This window comes from Manis javanica, chromosome 5, assembly GCF_040802235.1.
Source record: "Manis javanica isolate MJ-LG chromosome 5, MJ_LKY, whole genome shotgun sequence".
Lineage (NCBI taxonomy): Eukaryota > Metazoa > Chordata > Mammalia > Pholidota > Manidae > Manis > Manis javanica.
In genome coordinates, this window is record NC_133160.1 from 85,697,444 (window position 1) to 85,717,330 (window position 19,887).

Sequence of the window (19,887 nt, forward strand, 5' to 3'; positions counted from 1 at the left end):
TATCAAATTTTTTAGAAATTATTGCTCTAAAAGATGTGGAATAGTATTTTGCTATAATGCTAATTTTTAATTCTGTGGTCATGCAGTTCTGAATCTTTTCATATTTTTTGGCAGTTTACTGACCACTTCTATACATTACTAGTTCAAATCTTTTGCCAATTTTTATATCAAGTGATTTTTTTTTATTGATTTGAAGACTTCTAAAAAATGATTTCCAGATACAGAATCTTTGTGGGCTGTAGATGTTGCACATATCTTCTCACTTGTGGCTTTTCCTTTAACTTTCTTTTGGTGTCTTTTAACAAATGTGATATGCCTGGGTATAGTTGCTTTTTTGTTAGTTAGCTAGTTAGTTAGTTAGTTAGTTAGTTTGTTTGTTTGTTTGTTTGTTTTGGAATTTATCCTGCTTGAAGTTCTCGAAACTTCCTGGATCTTTGTCATTTGATGTCTAATTGTGAAAATTTCTGTCCTCATTATTGCAGCTGTGTCTTCAGTTCCTTTCTCCTCCTGCTGGTATTTGCATTCCACATAGGTTACATCTTTTGATTCTTTCTTACAACTTTCGTTCTCTCTGCCTACACTGCCCACCTATTCTTACATGTTGTCCATTTTTTCCCATAGAGCCCTTAACATATTAATCATAGTTATTTTAAATTCTTAATATAATAATTCCAGAATCTCGCAATACCTAAGATTGTATCTGAAGCTTATCTCTTTCACATTTTGGCACACCTGGCAGTACTTTTTGTTGTTGAAAATGTGACATGATGTATCAGTAAAAGGAGCTGTGGTAAATAGGCTTTTTTGTTGTTGTTGTTATCATTAATATACAATTACATGAGCAACATTGTGGTTACTAGATTGCACCCATTATCAAGTCCCCACCACAAACCCCATTATACTCACTGTCCATCACTGTAATAAGATGGAGTCACTACTTGTCTTCTCTGTGCTATACTGCCTTTCCTGAGCCCTCCCACCTCCACATTATGTGTGCTAATTGTAATTCCCCTTATCCCTCCCTTCCCAACCATCCTCCTCAGTCCCTTTCCTTTGGTTAATCCATTCTTGTGTTCTGTGAGTCTGCTGCTGTTTTGTTCCTTCAGTTTTTTCCTTGTTCTTATACTCCACAGATGAGTGAAATCATTTGGTACTTGTCTTTCTCCGCCTGGCTTATTTCACTGAGCATAATACCCTCTAGCTCCATCAATGTTGTTGCAAATAGTAGGATTTATTTTCTTCTTATGGCTGAATAATATTCTGTTATGTATATGTACCACATCTTGTTTATACATTCATCTGCTGATGGACACTTAGGTTGCCTCCATTTCTTGCCTGTTGTAAAGAGTACTGTGATAAATATAAGGGTGCATATGTCTTTTTGGAACTGGGCTCCTGCATTCTTAGGGTAAATTCCTTGGACTGGAATTCCTGGATCAAATGATACTTCTGTTTCTAGTTTTTTGAGGAATCTCCATACTGCTTTCCACCATGGTTGAACTAATTTACATTCCCACCAGCAGTGTAGAATCCCCTTTTTCCACATCCTTGCCAACATTTGTTGTTGTTTGTCGTTTGGATGATGGCCATCCTAACTGGTGTAAGATGATATCTCATTGGGATTTTAATTTGCATTTCTCTGATGATTAACAATGTGGAGCATCTTTTCATATGCCTGTTGGCCATCTGAATTTCTTCTTTGTAGAAGTGTCTGTTCAGGTCCTCTACCCATTTTTAATTGGATTATTTCCTTTTTGTTTGTTGAGGTGCATGAGCTCTTTGTATATTTTGGATGTCAACCCTTTATCGGATATGTCATTTATGAATATATTCTCCCATAATGTAGGATGTCTTTTGGTTCTACTGATGGTCTTCATTGCTGTACAGAAGCTTTTTAGTTTGATATAGTTCCACTTGTTCATTTTTGCTTTTGTTTCCCCTGCCTTTGGAGATATGTTCATGAAGAAGTCGTTCATGTTTATATTCAAGAGGGTTTTGCCTATGTTTTCTTCTAAGAGTTCTATGGTTTCATGACTTACATTCAGGTCTTTGATCCATTTCGAATTTACTTTTGTGTATGGAGTTAGAGAGTAATCCAGTTTCATTCTCTTACATGTAGCTGTCCAGTTTTGCCAACACCAGCCGGTGAAGAGGCAGTCCATTTCCTATTGTATGTCCATGGCTCCTTTCTCATATATGATATGACCATATACGCTCGGGTTAATACCTGGGTTCTATACTGTTCCACTGATCTATGGGTCTGTTCTTGTGCCAGTACCAAATTGTCTTAATTTCTGTGGCTTTGTAGTACAGCTTAAAGTTGGGAAGCAAGATCCTCCCTGTTTTATTCTTCCTTCTCAGGATTGCTTTGGCTATTTGGGGTCTTTTGTGGCTCCATATGAATTTAAGAACTATTTGTTCCAGTTCATTGAAGAATGCTGTCAGTATTTTGATAGGGATTGCACTGACTCTGTAGTTTGCTTTAGGCAGGATGGCCATTTTGACAATATTAATTCTTCCTAGCCAAGAGCATGGGATAAAATTCCATTTATTAGTATCCTCTTTAATTTCTTTTAAGAGTGTCTTATAGTTTTCAGGGTATAGGTCTTTCACTTTCTTGGTTAGCCTTATTCTAGGTATTTTATTCTATTTGATGCAATTGTGAATGTAATTGTTTTCCTGATTTCTCTTTCTGTTACTTCATCATTACTGTATAGGAAAGCAACAGATTTCTGTGTATTAATTTAGTATCGTGTAAATTTGCTGAATTCAGATATTAATTCTAATAGTTTTAGAGTGGATTCCTTAGGGTTTCTTATGTACAACATCATGTCATCTGCAAATAGGGACAGTTTGACTTCTTCCTTACCAATCTGGATGCCTTTTATTTCTTTGTGTTGCCTGATTGCCGTAGCTAGGACCTCCAGTACTATGTTGAATAAAAGCGCGGAGAGTGGGCATCCTTGTCTTGTTCCTGATCCTAGAGGAAAAGCTTTCAACATCTCACTGTTAAGTATGATGTTGGCTGTGGGTTTGTCATATACGGCCTTTATTTTGTTGAGCTACTTGCCCTCTGTAACCATTTTATTCAGAGTTTTTATCATGAATGGATGTTTAATTTGTTGAATGCTTTCTCAGCATCTATGGAGATGATCATGTGGTTTTTGTCCTTCTTTTGGTTGATGTGGTGGATGATGTTGATGGATTTTGGAATGTTGTACCATCCTTGCATCCCTGGGATGAATCCCACCTAATCATGATGTATGATCCTCTTGATGTTTTTTTTAATTCCGTTTGCTAACATTTTGTTGAGTATTTTTGAATCTATGTTCATCATGGATGTTGGTTTGTAGTTTTCTTTTTATGGGTGTCTTTGCCTAGTTTTGGTATTAGATTAAAGTGATGCTGACTCCATAGAATGAGTGTGGGAGTATTCCCTCCTCTTCTATTTTTTGGAAAACTTTAAGGAGAATGGATATTATATCTTCTCTAAATGTCTGATAAAATTCAGCAGTGAATCCACCTGGTAGGGGAGTTTTTTTCTTGGGTAGTTTTTTGATTACTGATTCAATTTCTTTGCTAGTAATTGGTCTGTTTAGGTTTTCTGTTTCTTCCTTGGTCAGTCTTGGAAGGTTGTATTTTTCTAGAAAGTTGTCCATTTCTTCTAAGTTATCCAGTTTGTTACCATTCAGTTTTTCATTGTATTATCTAATAATTCTTTGTATTTCTGTGGTGTCCATAGTGATTTTTCCTTTCTCATTTCTGATTCTATTTATATGTGTAGATTCTGCTTTTTTCTTAATAAGTCTGACTAGAGGTTTATCTATTTTGTTTATTTTCTCAAAGAACCAGTTCTTGGTTTCATTAATTTTTTTCTATTGTTCTTTACTTCTCAATTTTATTTATTTCTTCTCTGATCTGTATTATGTCCTTCCTTCTACTGACTTTGGGCCTCATTTGTTCTTCTTTTTCCAGTTTCAATTAATTGTAAATTTAGACTATTCATTTGGGATTGTTCTTCCTTCTTTACACAGGTCTGGATTGTTATATACTTTCCTCTTAGAACTGCCTTCACGGTGTCCCATAGAAGTTGGGGCATTGTGCTGTTGTTTTCATTTGTCTCTATATATTGCTTGATCATGGTTTTAATTTGGTCATTGATCCATTGGTTATTTAGGAGCATGTTGTTAAGCCTCCATGTGTTTGTGAGCCTTTTTGTTTTCTTTGTACATTTTATTTCTCATTTTATACCTTTGTGATCTGAGAAGTTGGTTGGTAGAATTTCAATCTATTTGAATTTACGGTGGCTTTTTTGTGGCTTATTATGTGTTCTATTCTGGAAAATGTTCCATGTGCACTTGCGCAGAATGTGTATCCTGCTTCTTTTGGGTGGAATGTCCTATAGATGTCTGTTATGTCCATCTGTTCTAATGTGTTGCTCAGTGCCTCTGTCTCCTTACTAATTTTCTGTCTGGTTGGTATGTCCTTTGGAGTGACTGGTTTGTTGAAGTCTCCTAAACTGAATGCATTTTATTCTGTTTCCACCTTTAATTGTGTTAGCATTTGTTTCACATATGTAGGTGCTCCTGTGTTGGTTCCATAGATATTTAAAATGGTTATATCCTCTTGTTGGACTGACTCCTTTATCATTATGTAACATCCTTCTTTGTCTCTTATTACCTTCTTTGTTTTGAAGTCTATTTTGTCTGATACAAGTACTCCAATACCTGCTTTTTTTCTCCCTATTGTTTGCATGAAATATCTTTTTCCATCCCTTCACTTTTAGTCTGTGTATGTCTTTGGGTTTGAAGTGAGTCTCTTGTAGGCAGCATATAGATCCATCTTGCTTTCTATCCTCTCTGTTACTGTGTCTTTTGATTGGTGCATTCAGTCCATTTACATTTAAGGTGATTATTGATAGATATGTACTTTTTGGTACTACAGGCTTTAGATTTGTGGTTACCAAAGGTTCAAGGGTAGCTTCTTTACTATCTAACCATCTATCTTAACTCACTTATTATGCTATTATAAACACAGTCTGATGATTCTTTATTTCTCCCCCTTCTTTTTCTTCCTCCTCCACTCTTTATATGTTAGGTGTTTTGTTCTGTACACTTTGTGTTTTCCTTGACTGATTTTGTGGATAGCTGATTTTATTTTCCATTTAGTTCGTATTTGATTGGTCTTTCTTTGCTGTGGTTTTATTTTGTCTGGTGACAGCTATTTAGCCTTAGGCATATTTCCATCTAGAGGATCCCTTTAAAATACATTGTAGGGAAGGTTTGTGGGAGGTAAATTCCCTCAACTTTTGCTTCGCTGGAAACTGTTTAATCCCTCCTTCAAATGTACCTTTGTGATCTGAGAAGTTGGTTGGTAGAATACTGTACAAAGAAAACAAAAAGGCTCACAAACACATGGAGGCTTAACAACATGCTCCTAAATAACCAATGGATCAATGACCAAATTAAAACCATGATCAAGCAATATATAGAGACAAATGAAAACAACAGCACAACGCCCCAACTTCTATGGGACACCGTGAAGGCAGTTCTAAGAGGAATTCCTGAATACTGTATTCCTGGTTCGAGGCCCTTCTGTTTCATTGCATTGAATATATTCTCTTCTGGCATATAAGGTTTCTGCTGATAAGTCTGATAATAGCCTCATGGGTTTTCCTTTGTAGGTGATCATTTTTCCCTCTCTGGCTCCTCTTAATACTCTGTCCTTGTCTCTGATATTTGTCATTTTAAGTATTATATGTCTTGGTGTTGTCCTCCTTGGGTCCCTTGTGTTGGGCAATCTATGGACTTCCATGGTCTGAGAGACTATTTCCTTCTCCAGATTGGGGAAGTTTTCAGCAATTATTTCTTCAAAGACAGTTTCTATCCCTTTTTCTCTCTCTTCTTCTTCTTCTGGTACCCCTATAAAGCAAATATTGTTCTGTTTGGATTAGTCACAGTGTTCTTAATATTCTTCCATTCCTAGAAATCTTTTTATCTCTCTCTGCCTCAGCTTCTCTGTATTCCTGTTCTCTGATTTCTATTCCATTAACAGTCTCTTCCACCTCATCCAGTCTGCTCTTAAATACTTCCATTGTTTGTTTCATTTTTGTTATCTCCCTCCTGAATTCATCCCTTAGGTCTTGCATATTTCTCTGTAGCTCCATCAGCATGCTTATGACTTTTATTTTGAATTGTTTTTCAGGAAGATTGGTGATTTCAGTCTCACCAAGCCCTCTCTCTGGTGTTTGAGGTATTTTGGACTGAACAAGGTTCTTCTGCTTTTTCTTGGCGATGGGAGTGGTCGCTGTTTACTGGCACCTGTGTCTGCCAGAAGAACAAAGTCTCTTCCTGCTTGCTGGTCACCTTTGACTGTCTCCACTGTCTGTTCCGGTTAATCACACAGAGGGAGCAGCCACTGGGTTTATCCTCCAAGCTGCTGTGGGCAGGGCAGCCTTCAATATGGCCTAGGACAATGGCGGAGGTTGCAGGCTTGCAGTGTGTGTGTCTGCCACAAGGAGAAGGCCCCTTCATGCCTCCCGGTCTCTGCGCCCGTGTCCTCTGTCTGTGCCAGTCAACCGCGTACAAGGAGCAGCCTCTGGGTTAATCCCCTCAGCTACCATGGGCAAGGCAGCCTTCGAGATGTCCTAGGGCAATGGCGGATGTTGCAGGCCAGCAGCGTGTGTTTTGCCACAAGAGCAAAGCCCCTTTGTGCCTCCCGGTCTCCACGCCCATCTCCTCTGTCTATGCCAGTCATCTGCATGCAGGGAGTAGCCTCTTGGTTAATCCCCTGAGCTGCCATGGGCAGGTGGCCCTCGGGATGGCCTAGAGCACTGGTGGGGGGTTGCAGGCCATCAGTGCATGTTGTGCCGAAAGAGCAAAGCCCCTTCCTGCCTTCCGGTCTTTGCACCTGTCTCTGCTGTCTGTGCCAGTCAACCACATGCAGGGAGCAGTCTCTCAGTTAATCCCCTGAACTGCCGTGGGCAGGGCGGCCCTCCGGATTGCCTGGGGCACTGGCTGAGGTTGCAGGTTTGCTTTGCGTGTTCTGCTGCAAGAACAGAGAGTTCCTTTGTGCCTTCCAGACTCTGTGCCAGCCTTCTCTATCTGTGCCGGTCAACCACACACAGGGAGCAGCCTCTGGGTTAATCCCCTAAGCTGCTAGGGGCAGGGCGGCCTTCGGGATGGCCTACGGCACTGGCAGCCATTGCAGGTGAGGGGCACATGTTCTGCTGTGATAACAGAGCCCCTTTTTGCCTTCCAGACTCTGCACTCATCTCCACTGTCTATGCTGGTCACCCATGTGCAGGGAGCAACCTCTGGGTCTGAGCTGGTTATCCTCGCTCAGGGACAAGCCTCTGTGTTAAGCTGTGTGGTTGCTGTAGGTGGGGCTGCTCCCCAGCTGTTCTGCAGCAATGGCAGGTCAGCTTGGGTGCTTGCAGTGCCGGCTGGGGTGAAGGAACGGCAGGCTGCTTATCACCATGAGGGGCATTGGAGCTGCGTTGCCAACCAAGGGGTTAGTGCATCTGAAGTTCCTTAAAGTTCCCAGCCTGCTAGGCTGAGTTTGCGAGGACAATTTTGTACACCTGTTAAACCCTTGTCCCTTTATGACTTTTTAAGTGCCTGCTTTTCTTTTGTCCCAGGGCAGCTGGCTGCAAGGACCTATTTGCAGTCTTAGTCTCAGATTTTGCTTTTCTACCCCTCTAATATCCAGAGCACCATGCAATGTGTGTCTGTGCTCCCGGGGCAGATTACTAGAGCTGGTTATTTAGCAGTCCTGTGCTTCCACTCCCCCCCCACTCTGATTCTTTTCCTCCTGCTGGTGAGCTTGGATGAGGGGAGTGCTTGGGTCCCACCGGGTCATGGCTTTGTATCTTACCCTTTTCCGTGAGATGTTGGGTTCTCACAGATGTAGCCTGGCTGATATGTATCTTCTGGTCACTCTTTTAGGAATAGTTGTATTTGCTGTATTTTCAAAATACATATGGTTTTGGGAGGAGATTTCGCCACCCTTCTTGTGTCACCATCTTTTCCTCTCTCCTAAATAGGCTTTTAATGTAAGATTTCATGTTTATCTATTTGTTTACTATTATTATAGCTGTTATTGTTTGTGTAACTATTTTGTTAGAGGCTAAAATTTCTCAACTTTGTCTTGTCTCCCCTGTTGTCTTTGGGTTTCTACAGAGACTCTTTTTAAATAGGGTCTGAGGCTTGAAGTTCTTTCAGCTGGAAAGCCCTGCAATGAGACAGGATCTCTATTGACACAGAGGCAAAGTACAGAAAGGATAATCTATAATCCTCTGATAAGTCTCAGGCTTTTACTGAGCCTGTGTCTCTGGTCTGTGTCCTTCACATGTGCTTCTCAGCTTCCCTCCCTAGGTGAGACAGAAAGGCAAAAGGGAGCTGGAACTGGGTATCTCTCTTCCCCACCATCAAAAATTAGACGGGACTAGAATTGGGTATGTTCCACTACCATCACCACCACACACACACATACATAGTTGTTTCTTTACTTAGGTATAGCAGTTCTCCTTCAGTCTGGCTGGCTATTAATCAGGTGTTCTAAATCCCTAGGCCACAGTTAATTGGTATACTGTAGTGCTATCCTAACTCCTCTCTCTGTAAGCCCAGCTTTGTGCTTCATATCACTGCATTTTCCTTACTTTTTTAGAATTTTCCTTTCATTTAACATTTTACATGTGGTTAGAGTATAGTAGAATCTTGTTTTTACCCTATGATAATTTTTAATTAGAAAATATGCTAAATTTTTAATTTAAAAAAAGAAGATGCTTATAGTAATTGTGACTTTTAGGACAGTGATACCCAAACTTAAAAAAAATTTTTATATTGATGATGGAGTTAATTTAGGAAAATCTTATTTTTCTACTTAGAATTTTAATCAATGAAAGAAATTCCTAAAAGGTTTAAAGGCATGTCAAATTTTAGAGAAAAATGAGGCATAAGTCCAGTATATGCCAGATTCTCAGTGTTAGATAAAGGATTTTTCCCAGGTTTTTAAAAATTCCAGGAGTAACTCACATGGACAGGTGCACAATGGCTCTAATCAACAGAGAATCGATGCTGGCTGTACACAGAGCTTGAACTTCTGTGTCAGTCCCCACAGGAGAATATACTCTGCCTTCAAGTTGGAAGTGGAACTAAATAGCAGAGCAGCAGGCAAGATGGCATTAACTTTAATCACCCTGCTTAGGATATGTCTGAGACTTTACTACTGCGTGTTGTCTTACATTTTTTAATATTTATAACTCTGTCAGTGTTATTATTTGGAGCAATATTTATTACGATGACTTTGTAAACAAAAGAGAATTGAATTTTTTGTTGTTGATTTGTCAGCTGTTTGAGTCACTCATGTTCAAAGTATGATGCAAGAAAATTTTTAGAATCCTTAGCACCTTACTTTGTCTTAGCTTGTATTAATGTCAAAGCAAAAATAAATCTGACATGAGCTCTAAGTTAAGGGATATGTATAAAAGGTACCTTTTAAAATAATCTTCATGTAATTTTTAAACATTTTATCCTTTTATTAATTATTCAAATTTAAATAATTCTGAATTGTGTTTGGAAAACTAATAAGTGTCTAACATTTATGAGAGGCACCTAAATGTAAAAAATACAAAAGCAAAAAACTATTCTTAACAGTTAAACTTAGTCACTAGAGTCATAGTATATTTTCATGCTTATGACAGGAATGAATTTAAGATTCTATTTTATACTTTTTTTTGGTATCTTTATAAATTCATAGTTTTTACATTATTTTTCCTTTCAAATACAGATCAGTATTTCTGTCTCAGATCCTAAATGTTACAAATTTTTTCTCCTTAAATTCACAGAGATTAAAAGATGTTGGTGGAGAAGCATTTTACCCACTACTTGAAGATGAGTGAGTATATATTATATATATATATGTATATATATAATATATATATATAGTCTCCTTTTATCTTTATTTTTGTTTTGTCTTTATATTAGATTGTTTTTTTCAGATTTTATACTTTTCACCAATTATTCTGCTTTTGTTTCTCTTGTATAGCCAGTCTAATTTACCTCATTCAAACAGTAATAATGAGTTATCTGCAGCCGCCACTCTCCCCTTAATCATCAGAGAGAGGGACACAGAGTACCAGCTAAACAGAATCATTCTCTTTGACAGGCTGCTAAAGGTAGGAATTCTAAAGCATAAAGTGTTATTCTTCTGGCATTATATACAATCCTTATAGCCCATATACAACTCTTATTTTTTACTTCATTAGTAATTCTTAGGGAATCTTGATGTCATGAGAGCACTAAATCTTATGACCTATCTTTTCTGATTAACTTTAATTATAAAAATGATACATTTCTAGTAAACAAAATTATGAAGTAAAAACATGACACGGATTTATGCAAAATCATGTTAAACAAAAGATTAATATCCTTACTATTTAAAAAACACTTAAGAATCAATAGATAAAAGCACTATTATTGAAACAAAGAACATAATAGAAATACAATTAGTCAGTAAATCTATTGAAAATTTATGTCCTCACTAGGAATGAAAACAAAAATTAAAATTTTTTTTTTGTATATACTGAATTAGAAAAGTGAGCAAAGTTGTATTGAGACTGAAACTTAATTCTTTTGGAGTAAGTATAAATTGATTGAAACACTCTGTAAGGCTTTTGGAAAGTATATAACATAAGCCATAACACCACCCAGTCCTTTTGTCCGAAGGATTTGCTTCCAGAAATCTCTCCTAAAGTACACATTTATAACAGGACAAATTTAGGATGTAGAAGTAGCCATAATAATAACATATTTACTGAATATTTTTTATATCACCAGAAGTACTTTACATACATTATTTAACCTGTATGAATCTGGCAATATTATCCTCCATATGACTCATTCATAATTCCTCTAGCACACAAAATAGAGAAGAATGATTAAAAATGGTAAAATCAGCTCCTCTCTTTGAGCGTATTACATGAGATTTACAGAGGATAGGGAACCATTCCTCTGCTGGCTTATATGCATTAGTAACACCAGACAAAGTAATTTCAGATACTTCACAATTTATTGCAGGTCACCTTCAGTGTATGCTTTCACTGGTATATTGAGAAATGTCTAGGCTATAAGGTGGCACTTGATAATTTGAGATATTTTTCATATCTTTTTTCATCTGTAGGCTTATCCATATAAAAAAAATCAAATATGGAAAGAAGCAAGAGTTGATATTCCTCCTCTTATGAGAGGGTTAACATGGGCAGCTCTTCTGGGAGTTGAGGTAAGAGAGAAAAGAAAAGGTCAGAAGCTGGTCAATAGTGCTAAGAAAGAAGGAAGAAGAAGAAAAGTACTTCTGAATATATACTTTTCAACTTGTGAGAAAATTATATAGTAAAATACAAGCTTTAAAATTATTTGGTACTTTATGTGAAAGTAATTGAGGGAAAAAATAGACCCAGATAGAATAGAAATGTGTAATTGAAGGTTTTGTTAGATTTATGCTACTTAACATTTCATTTGGTGAAACTCACAGGAATTATCTTGATTATTATTAATTTTATTATATCACTTATAAATGCATAGTCCTGCTCATAAAGTATGTTCATTTAGGAATAGGTTTGCCTGTTTATAAATAGTTCTGAGTTTAGAGAAATCTTCCACTTGAACCTTGTCAAAAATCATTAATACAATTTAGTGCCCTTCAGCACTTACATCTTACCAGGACCATGCTGCCAAGATACATAGCTCCTTTGTCTGCTACAGTACTTGACCTGTGGCAGTGAGGAAAAGAGAGGAGTCACAACATTACTGGGGTGACTTGCAGTACTAACAGAGAACTTTGATCATGACAGTCATGATAATGGGCCAAGTCCTTGCCAAGTTTTTTCATTTCCTGCCAACTTCTTTGTCATCCTGCCTTCATATATTTTCTTATAGCTGTCTTAGGGATACCCATCATTTTCTCCCCCAACAATTTCTAATGCTTTTCACACCCTGTTGAAGGAATTCCTTTCTTCATTCCTGACTCCCTTGATGAGAGTCTGTAAGTATCTTTGCATTTGGTTGGTTGCTTTGCAAGAATGCCTGTTGTTCCCTACCGTCTGTTAATAGAATTGTAAAATCATGTGACACTGAAGGTTCAAGAAGACTTCTGAGGTCAGGTCATCCAAATCTCTCATTGATTAGAGGTGCCAGAGAGGTTGATACAGCACATAATGTCCGAGTCCAAACCCCAAATTCCTGGCTCTTTCTCTACATTATGGTAAACTAGGATAAGAAGAACTGTTCCATGCTTGGTCCTATAGAACATTACCAAAATTTGAAGTGGTTTATTCAATTATTCCTTCTGTAATATTATAACTGAAAAATATAATTGATCTGTTTATCCCGTAAAATGAATCCATAACTACATGATATTTTACTCTTTAATATATCCCAAACTTCTGCCTCCAGTGCTGAACTACCACTTCTTTAAATGGTTTCATTTTATTTTTGCTTTCATTACTAACTTTAAAAGGAAAGTTTTCATGGGCTGACCCCTCACTCCCACTTTAAAGAAATTTTCATTAAACTTACCGTGTGTGAGATGACAATGAATAGAGAACAGTAAGGCAGTGTTGTGTTGTGGAGGGTGGGAGATTGGCCTAGCATACTCATTAGTTAAGTGACTCATACAACACATTTGTCTTCTGCTATGTGTAATTCAGGTATCTGCCTTAGCAAAATGGTAAATTGTCACAGACTTTCATCACAGATTGTCAAATATGTAGCAAATTATTCTAAGAGGATACTTGGGTTTGAATGTGTCTGTCTATAATTGGGTATGTTTTTAAAGGCAGATCTTTGTAAGAAGTTTATTTTATATAAAGTAATCATTTGCTATGGATATGATTTTATTTTTTTGCAGGGGGCTATTCATGCCAAATACGATGCAATTGATAAAGATACTCCAATTCCTACAGACAGACAGGTATGATTTAGATTTTCTTAAACAACTTAAGATAATTCTACCGTATCTTTACATTTTAGAAAAGCATGAGGAATTTTTTTCTTTCATTATAAATACTCAGCAGCCATAATAAGCAAAGGGTGTTAGCGTAAGCATAACTCATACTTACAAGTTAATGAGTTAAAGCTTTTCCTTAAAGGAGTTTATGTCAAGTAACTTTTGCTAATAATTTTGCTTTTTTATCTGAAGACTTTGCCCTTTATTTAGGCCAGGCTGTAAAGGAAGGTATTTTGAAAAATACATTAATACATATCTTTTCAAAAGAAATGGTCTGTTTTCCTTGTTTAAGTACACATACATTTTTGCTGTTTTCACAAAATTAATATAAAATTCTAAAACATCAGTCATCAGAATTATGTAGGTGGTCTATTCTGAAATTCACATCGGCTATCACTCTGTTATAGTTCACCTTACTGTCTTACTATTTTACAGATTGAAGTAGATATTCCTCGTTGTCATCAGTATGATGAACTGTTATCATCACCAGAAGGTCATGCAAAATTTAGGCGTGTATTAAAAGCCTGGGTAGTGTCCCATCCTGATCTTGTATACTGGCAAGGTAACTTTTTCTCCAGTTCTTAAGTCTTTTTGAAGTATTTGAGGCATGTTGCTTGATTAACAGTTTTTAAAAATTAAAATATCAAAATACCATTAGCTTTGAGAAAAGTCGTTACTGAAGGTATGGTCCATTTTTTGAGAGGTTTATATGTAAATTTTTTAAACTTTGTCTAAATGCCAGTGGATATCAATAAATGCATATTTAATGAGACAACTTGCCATCATGTTGATTAGTAGATAAAAAAAATATTTTGTGCCTAATAACCCAAAATACTTGGTTATTAGGAATTGGGAAATAAGATATCACCCTAACCTATTCATTTTATTTATTATGTATTTATTTTAAATGTCTGTGATTCTCATATCCTTGATTTTTAGCTTCTTATTATTATTTTTGTAGTTATTGATAAATTCATGACTGAGAAACCCAGCCCTCTTTTTGAATTTGTTCTTATGAAGAGTAGTTTTTAAATTTCTCATCTGTATTTCTGGCCAAACTTAAAATGAAGCTATTATTTTTCCTAACTGTCTGTTTTAGAGTTCTGTATCTTCCTAGCAATTATAAATATATGTAGATTCTTTAGACATGACAACATATGAACAGAACAGCACTTTTATCAATAAGAGAAATGCCATTATTTGTACTTCACAATTCTTAAAAGACTCTTTTCATCATCTCAGAAAATATGTAAGATAAATCTCCATCTCCTAGATGAGAACACATGATTTGAGATGTTAAATGACTGCCAAGATATCACAGTTAGGATCAGAGATGGCACTGTATCCCAAGCCTGCCATTATTTTTACATTTTTCTATTACTGTATTTCTCTCTCCAACTCATAATAATATTGATGATAATAATAGCTGACTTGGACATTTACTATATGTCAGTTTTATCACTTACTCCTCACAGTAACACAAGAGGTATATTTCTGGATGTGTAATACTTAAAATTCTTAATGTTTGTAGAAGTAATGCAAATAATTGAATAAGGTATATATCTAAATTCTACTGGATTCTATTTATTTCAGTTATTCCCCCTAACCTCTCTCTATCAGGTCTTGACTCACTTTGTGCTCCATTCCTATACTTAAATTTCAATAATGAAGGTAAGCCTATTTATTATTTAAATAATCATTTTTCGTATTAAAGTACTATATCCAAAATGAAAGATTTTTGTTTTTGTTGGAAGGTTCTTGCTCTCCTCTTATTAGATACTGTAAATTTCTGTGAAATAATTTGTTAGACTCATTTTAGAGGATATGAAGGATACATTTATTACTGGAGAATTTCAGTTGCTACCAGGCCGTGAATAGAGATTTATCAAGAATCTGACTGATTATTCCAAATGCATTCATCTACTTTGGTGACCATTTTTTTGAAACTTTGGAGAAAATTTTCACTTCTTTAGAGATTAATTTTAGTCTATCTATACTTTCTAAACAATTTGTGAAGAAATCAGTATTGGTCTTTTAACTTCAAAGCCTACCATTTCAAATACTACCTCCTTAATTAAGACTTTTCTTACTCTCCCTTTTGAATCCATACAGCACTTTGTATTTATGGAAATTTATCTTGTGTATGTTTGTATTATAGTTTTTTTCTAATAATGCTTTTTCTGGTTAGCAGCTTCTTTTAACAACATGTTTTTTTGTTGTCCATCCCTCTATTATAATGCCTTTTTTAATAGTAGGTTTTTAAATAAATATTTATTAAACTTAATTAACTCAAATCCCTAATGACATCACATATAGAGTGTTACCATATCTAGTGTGAATCTTGAGAAGACTCAAATCTCAGAATCTCTATCTTTTAAAATTCTGTTTCATGTCAGAATTTGCATAGATCTCTGGAATTAAGTATTTGGGTAGTTTTTAAAATGCACTGTCCTCTAATATCATTACTCATTAAGCTAGACTAGAGGGTTTGCTATGTTTAGTTAGACATAGTCTATTATCAGACATATTGATCCAAGAATAATAGTAAGGGCTCTGTGTTTGAAAGAACAATTTTGAACAAGTATTCCTAAATCTAAAGTTCTCAAATTCTCTTGTTTGCATAAGCAAAAGTTAAGGACTTGAGGTTTGTATAGTTCATTAATAATGATCATGTTTAGAGATTTTTAGAATGTGTAAAGTTCTATTAATAAAGGTTTTTATTGTGGGGTAATGATTACTGCAATAGTTTGAACTTGAAAAGTTACTGGGGTGGTTATCTTTTATTGTCCATATATTTTCTATTTTAAAGTACAGGATTCAATCTAACTCTTAACAGTAGGTTCAAAGAATGTGTGCTAATGATGAGAGATTGCTGATCATTTACCCCATTAACTAATTTGTTACATGCCTCTACCTTATTGTTTTCTAGCCTTGGCTTATGCATGTATGTCTGCTTTTATTCCCAAATACCTGTATAACTTCTTCTTGAAGGACAACTCCCATGTAATACAAGGTAAGCACATGGCTTACTTATTAAAGGGAAAGTACTTATGTCTAAAGTAACCAATACTCAAATTTATGATTTTAACTCACTAAATGTGTTGATAATCCCTCACTAAAACCCATGAAGACATCATGACATATAGTCTTTCCTCCAAATACACAAAGAATTATGGTATTTTTCCAATGACTATTTAATATCTAATCTCAGTTCAAATTCAGTCATGCTAGCTTGAGAAATAAAAGCCAGCTATTTGCCCTGTCACATTAAAACTGCCCATGAAAAGCTTCATCTTGTAGCAAACCAAGTATGAATTAGTAAAAAGTTTAAACTGCATTTAATATATAAGTAAATATGATATTACAGACATTTCTCATTCATCTCATTCCCTGTGCTTGAACACCAAAAATATCATCCCTCTTTTGTTTAACTTTCTTAAAATATACGCCCTCCTTCAGACTCCAGGACATAGTATAACCCATCTGCAGATTCTTTCAGGAGTACATCAGCCACATTCAAACTTTTAATACAATTTTCTGAATGCCTTTGTTGAATATAGTGTAACAGAACTTAATAATAAATACTTTTGAATCCAAATTTGTTTTAAATTTTCAAAGCTTCTTTACTTACTGTGAATCTTGGACAAGTTTACTATGTATAATTTTCCTTACATCTGAAATAAAGATTGTTAAACATAATAAAATATGTAAATGCCTGGCATTTAGAAATATCAATTCAACCACAATAGTTATTATTTTATTGTTGTTACTATTATTACTATTTTTATTACATTACAATTATTTTGCTAGTAAAATTATTATAGCTTTACATATTGTTTTATGTCTTATCTTTTTAACAAGATTTTATTGTTTTAAGGACAGGGATTTTCTTAGATCTGTATTTCTTTTGAACTAAAGTACAAAGCTGGTTGTCTCTACATTTCCCATTTTTGTGAAATTTACCAAATATGTTTAATTTAGGCTTCTTATTTATACATGTATGTCTTATTAATTCTACTAAACTTTAAACAACTTAAAGTCGATGCATGTTTTATTTCTATTTATAGCATAATGGTTTGTTTAATTCACTCAATTTGAATAGATGAAGCCAGAAAACTGCAGGCTATGTCTGATTTATCAAAAAATTCTAAACAAGTAGGGTCTCAGTTAGTAATATTTTTACTTAACTAGAAGCAAGTACAAAGCTAGAATATCAAGTCAATTTATTGAAAAAATAATTAGAAAGGAAATAAAGGGAAATGTAAATTAAACAGATAAACAGGCTGAAAATAAGAAATAGCACAAAAAAAAATTTCCAGCATTATTGGAATGTAGAGAAAAATATGAACCTTTTAAATATTTTGTGTCTGTGTTTATAAATACATCAAGGCCTGTGATCATAGGTGCTAGAAATTGAAATAATGATCCAGTGTTTCTATGTTAGTTTTCATATGTAAACTTTTTATTTATATTTGTGTTTTGAAATGATACAGTTTAAAAATGAAAATGCCCAATCCCTGCACATTCCTAGAATATGGACTTATGTAAAGTTGGGATTAATTTAAAAAAATTTTTTTACAGGGCAACAGCTTTTTGCTTTGTTTTAACTTTGACTTTTTATGATCAAGAACAAATTATGTTTTATAGGAAGTTACTCTATTCTTGTAGGTTAATCTAATAAAACCATCCAACTTCAAAAGTCATATAATGTCATCTTCTGAGAATTTATGAAGTTATGTCCTGTAAGAGTGTATCATGTATCTTACTAATAGAGATGTATTCCATATTAATTTGTAATTTCCTTGTTACCCTTATTAGTAATATTTATTATAGATTTGATGGTGTCCTCTTTAAAATCCCAGTGATACCAAAATAAGTGCGTTTAATAACACCTTTGATGGTACCAGAAGATCTCAGAGGGTATACAATGCAAATAATATGTCAGAGTGACCAAAAACAAACTGAAAAGGTTAAAGGTAGAGAATAATCAGTTTAGTGTTTGTGCAACACAAAAGGTGTTTCCTTCATCTTCAGCTAAATATAAGTCAGCAATAATGCTGTTATTTTTAAAGCTAATACAAACCCATATTATTAACTGAACTTTCTTATATAAAAGCCTGGAAGTAATATTTTTCCAAAGTTTTCAGGCCTCTATTAAAGCATAGTGCTTATCTAGATTAAAAGAAGATTTATAAAATAAATTCGTTATAATATTTATTAGATGGCTAGATGATGCCTGACTAGATCGCTAGCTGAAGGCCATGTTTAATAGCTTCTATTACATTGGTTTCTATTTTGGTCTGTATAGATTCTTATTTCAAAATACAGAAATGATTTACCTCTAAAATGTTGAATTTTTCTGGTAATGTTTCATGTCACCAATGGATGTATATGTTATATATTGGCAATGAATTTACAGCCTGAAAGATGAATTTTCATACTTTTTAACTGTAAACTTCTTTAATACACTTTTAAAAGGCTTATTACACAAGTAAGCAAGACAAGATTTCGTTTTATGAAAATATAAGAGAAACTATAATGTATACAACATTAATTTGGAGAGACTAACTGGTCAAAAAGTCTAAAAAGACTCTTATTTTAGTTTGATTAATCAGCAATATAGTTTAACATTCAATATTATAATGAAAAGACCTGTCCACTATAATTTAAATATTATTTTCTAAGTATTAGTAATTTTCTCAGATATAAGTTCTATAACTTTATTTTTGAAATCTTGAATTGGTGACTAATTTTGAAACTTTTTAAAGTAACAATAAATTTTCTTTAATATGAAAAATGTAGTATGTATATTTTCCCAAGAAATAATAGAAAAAGTGTTTTAAATCATTTGATCAACTTTTATATTGACCATATATGTTATATAAGAAAAGGAGCATTTTCAATTAATTTAGTCTTTCAATAAGAAATTGCTGTGGACAGACTGACAGACTCCAAGAAGGGACTAGTGGTTACCAAAGGGGAGTGGTGGGGGAGGATGCATGGGGAGGGAGGAGAAGGGAATTGAGGGGTATTATGATTGGCACACATGGTGTGTGGGGGATCATGGGGAAAACAGTGTAGCACAGAGAGGACAATAGTGACTGTGTGGCATCTTACTACACTGATGGGCAGTGACTGCAATGGAGTATGGGGGGACATGATAATATGGGTGAATGTAGTAACCACATTGTTTTTTCATGTAAAACCTTCATAAGAGTGTATATCAATAATGCCTTAATAAAAAAGAAAGAAAAAGAAATTGCTGTGGATGGACTCTGTGCCAGGTAACTGCTTAAAGAATTGAGGTTCTTAACATAAATAACTTTCAGTACTTTTCCAAGGTATTTCTTAGCCCAATATAGTAAATAAATGTGAAAATAGCTAATTATAAGTCAATGAAATAAGTGTACATACATATATTTTACCATATTAGCACATGGGAAGAAGTGGGGAGAGGTTATTTTAATTTTTTAACTTGCTTTTGTTTTGGGTAGCAAAAGAAAGAGATGATATTTCTAGAAAGGTTTCATAAAAGAGGGGATACTTATAGATGAATTTGAAGTTTGGTTGGTGAAAAGGGAGAAAGACATTCTTAAAACAGAGAACAAGGAAGAGGACTGCAGCAAAAAAGTGCAAAATGGGTTGATGCACCAGCCAGTTGTCAAGTACTATACACGGAATAAGAAGGAAAGAGATAGAGTGCTAAAGGAGTTGAAATGGTACACAACTTATTGGTTACAAAAGTTTAGGGAAGAACAGTTTACTTTACTTCAAAATGTCTATTTTAGGCTTGGAATGGAAATATTCAGCTCTTGTTTTATTGGTTCCCTCTTTATTTGTCCTCCCCTCCCCTTTGTTATATTGTGTTTTAAACTTTAAACG

The 19,887-nt window shown here is 34.8% G+C and overlaps 1 protein-coding gene across 6 annotated transcripts in view; it reads left to right on the top strand.

The window, feature by feature from the left end:
• TBCK (TBC1 domain containing kinase) overlaps positions 1-19,887 on the top strand; it is a 197,001-nt gene that overhangs the window by 67,175 nt on the left and 109,939 nt on the right. For all 6 annotated transcript variants that reach the window (XM_073237202.1, XM_073237205.1, XM_073237204.1 and 3 more), the window contains 7 exons: positions 9,848-9,897; positions 10,048-10,177; positions 11,182-11,280; positions 12,907-12,969; positions 13,441-13,567; positions 14,626-14,676; positions 15,935-16,018. In XM_073237202.1, coding sequence (XP_073093303.1) covers positions 9,848-9,897; positions 10,048-10,177; positions 11,182-11,280; positions 12,907-12,969; positions 13,441-13,567; positions 14,626-14,676; positions 15,935-16,018 — 604 coding nt within the window. The remainder of the gene's footprint in view (positions 1-9,847; positions 9,898-10,047; positions 10,178-11,181; positions 11,281-12,906; positions 12,970-13,440; positions 13,568-14,625; positions 14,677-15,934; positions 16,019-19,887) is intronic.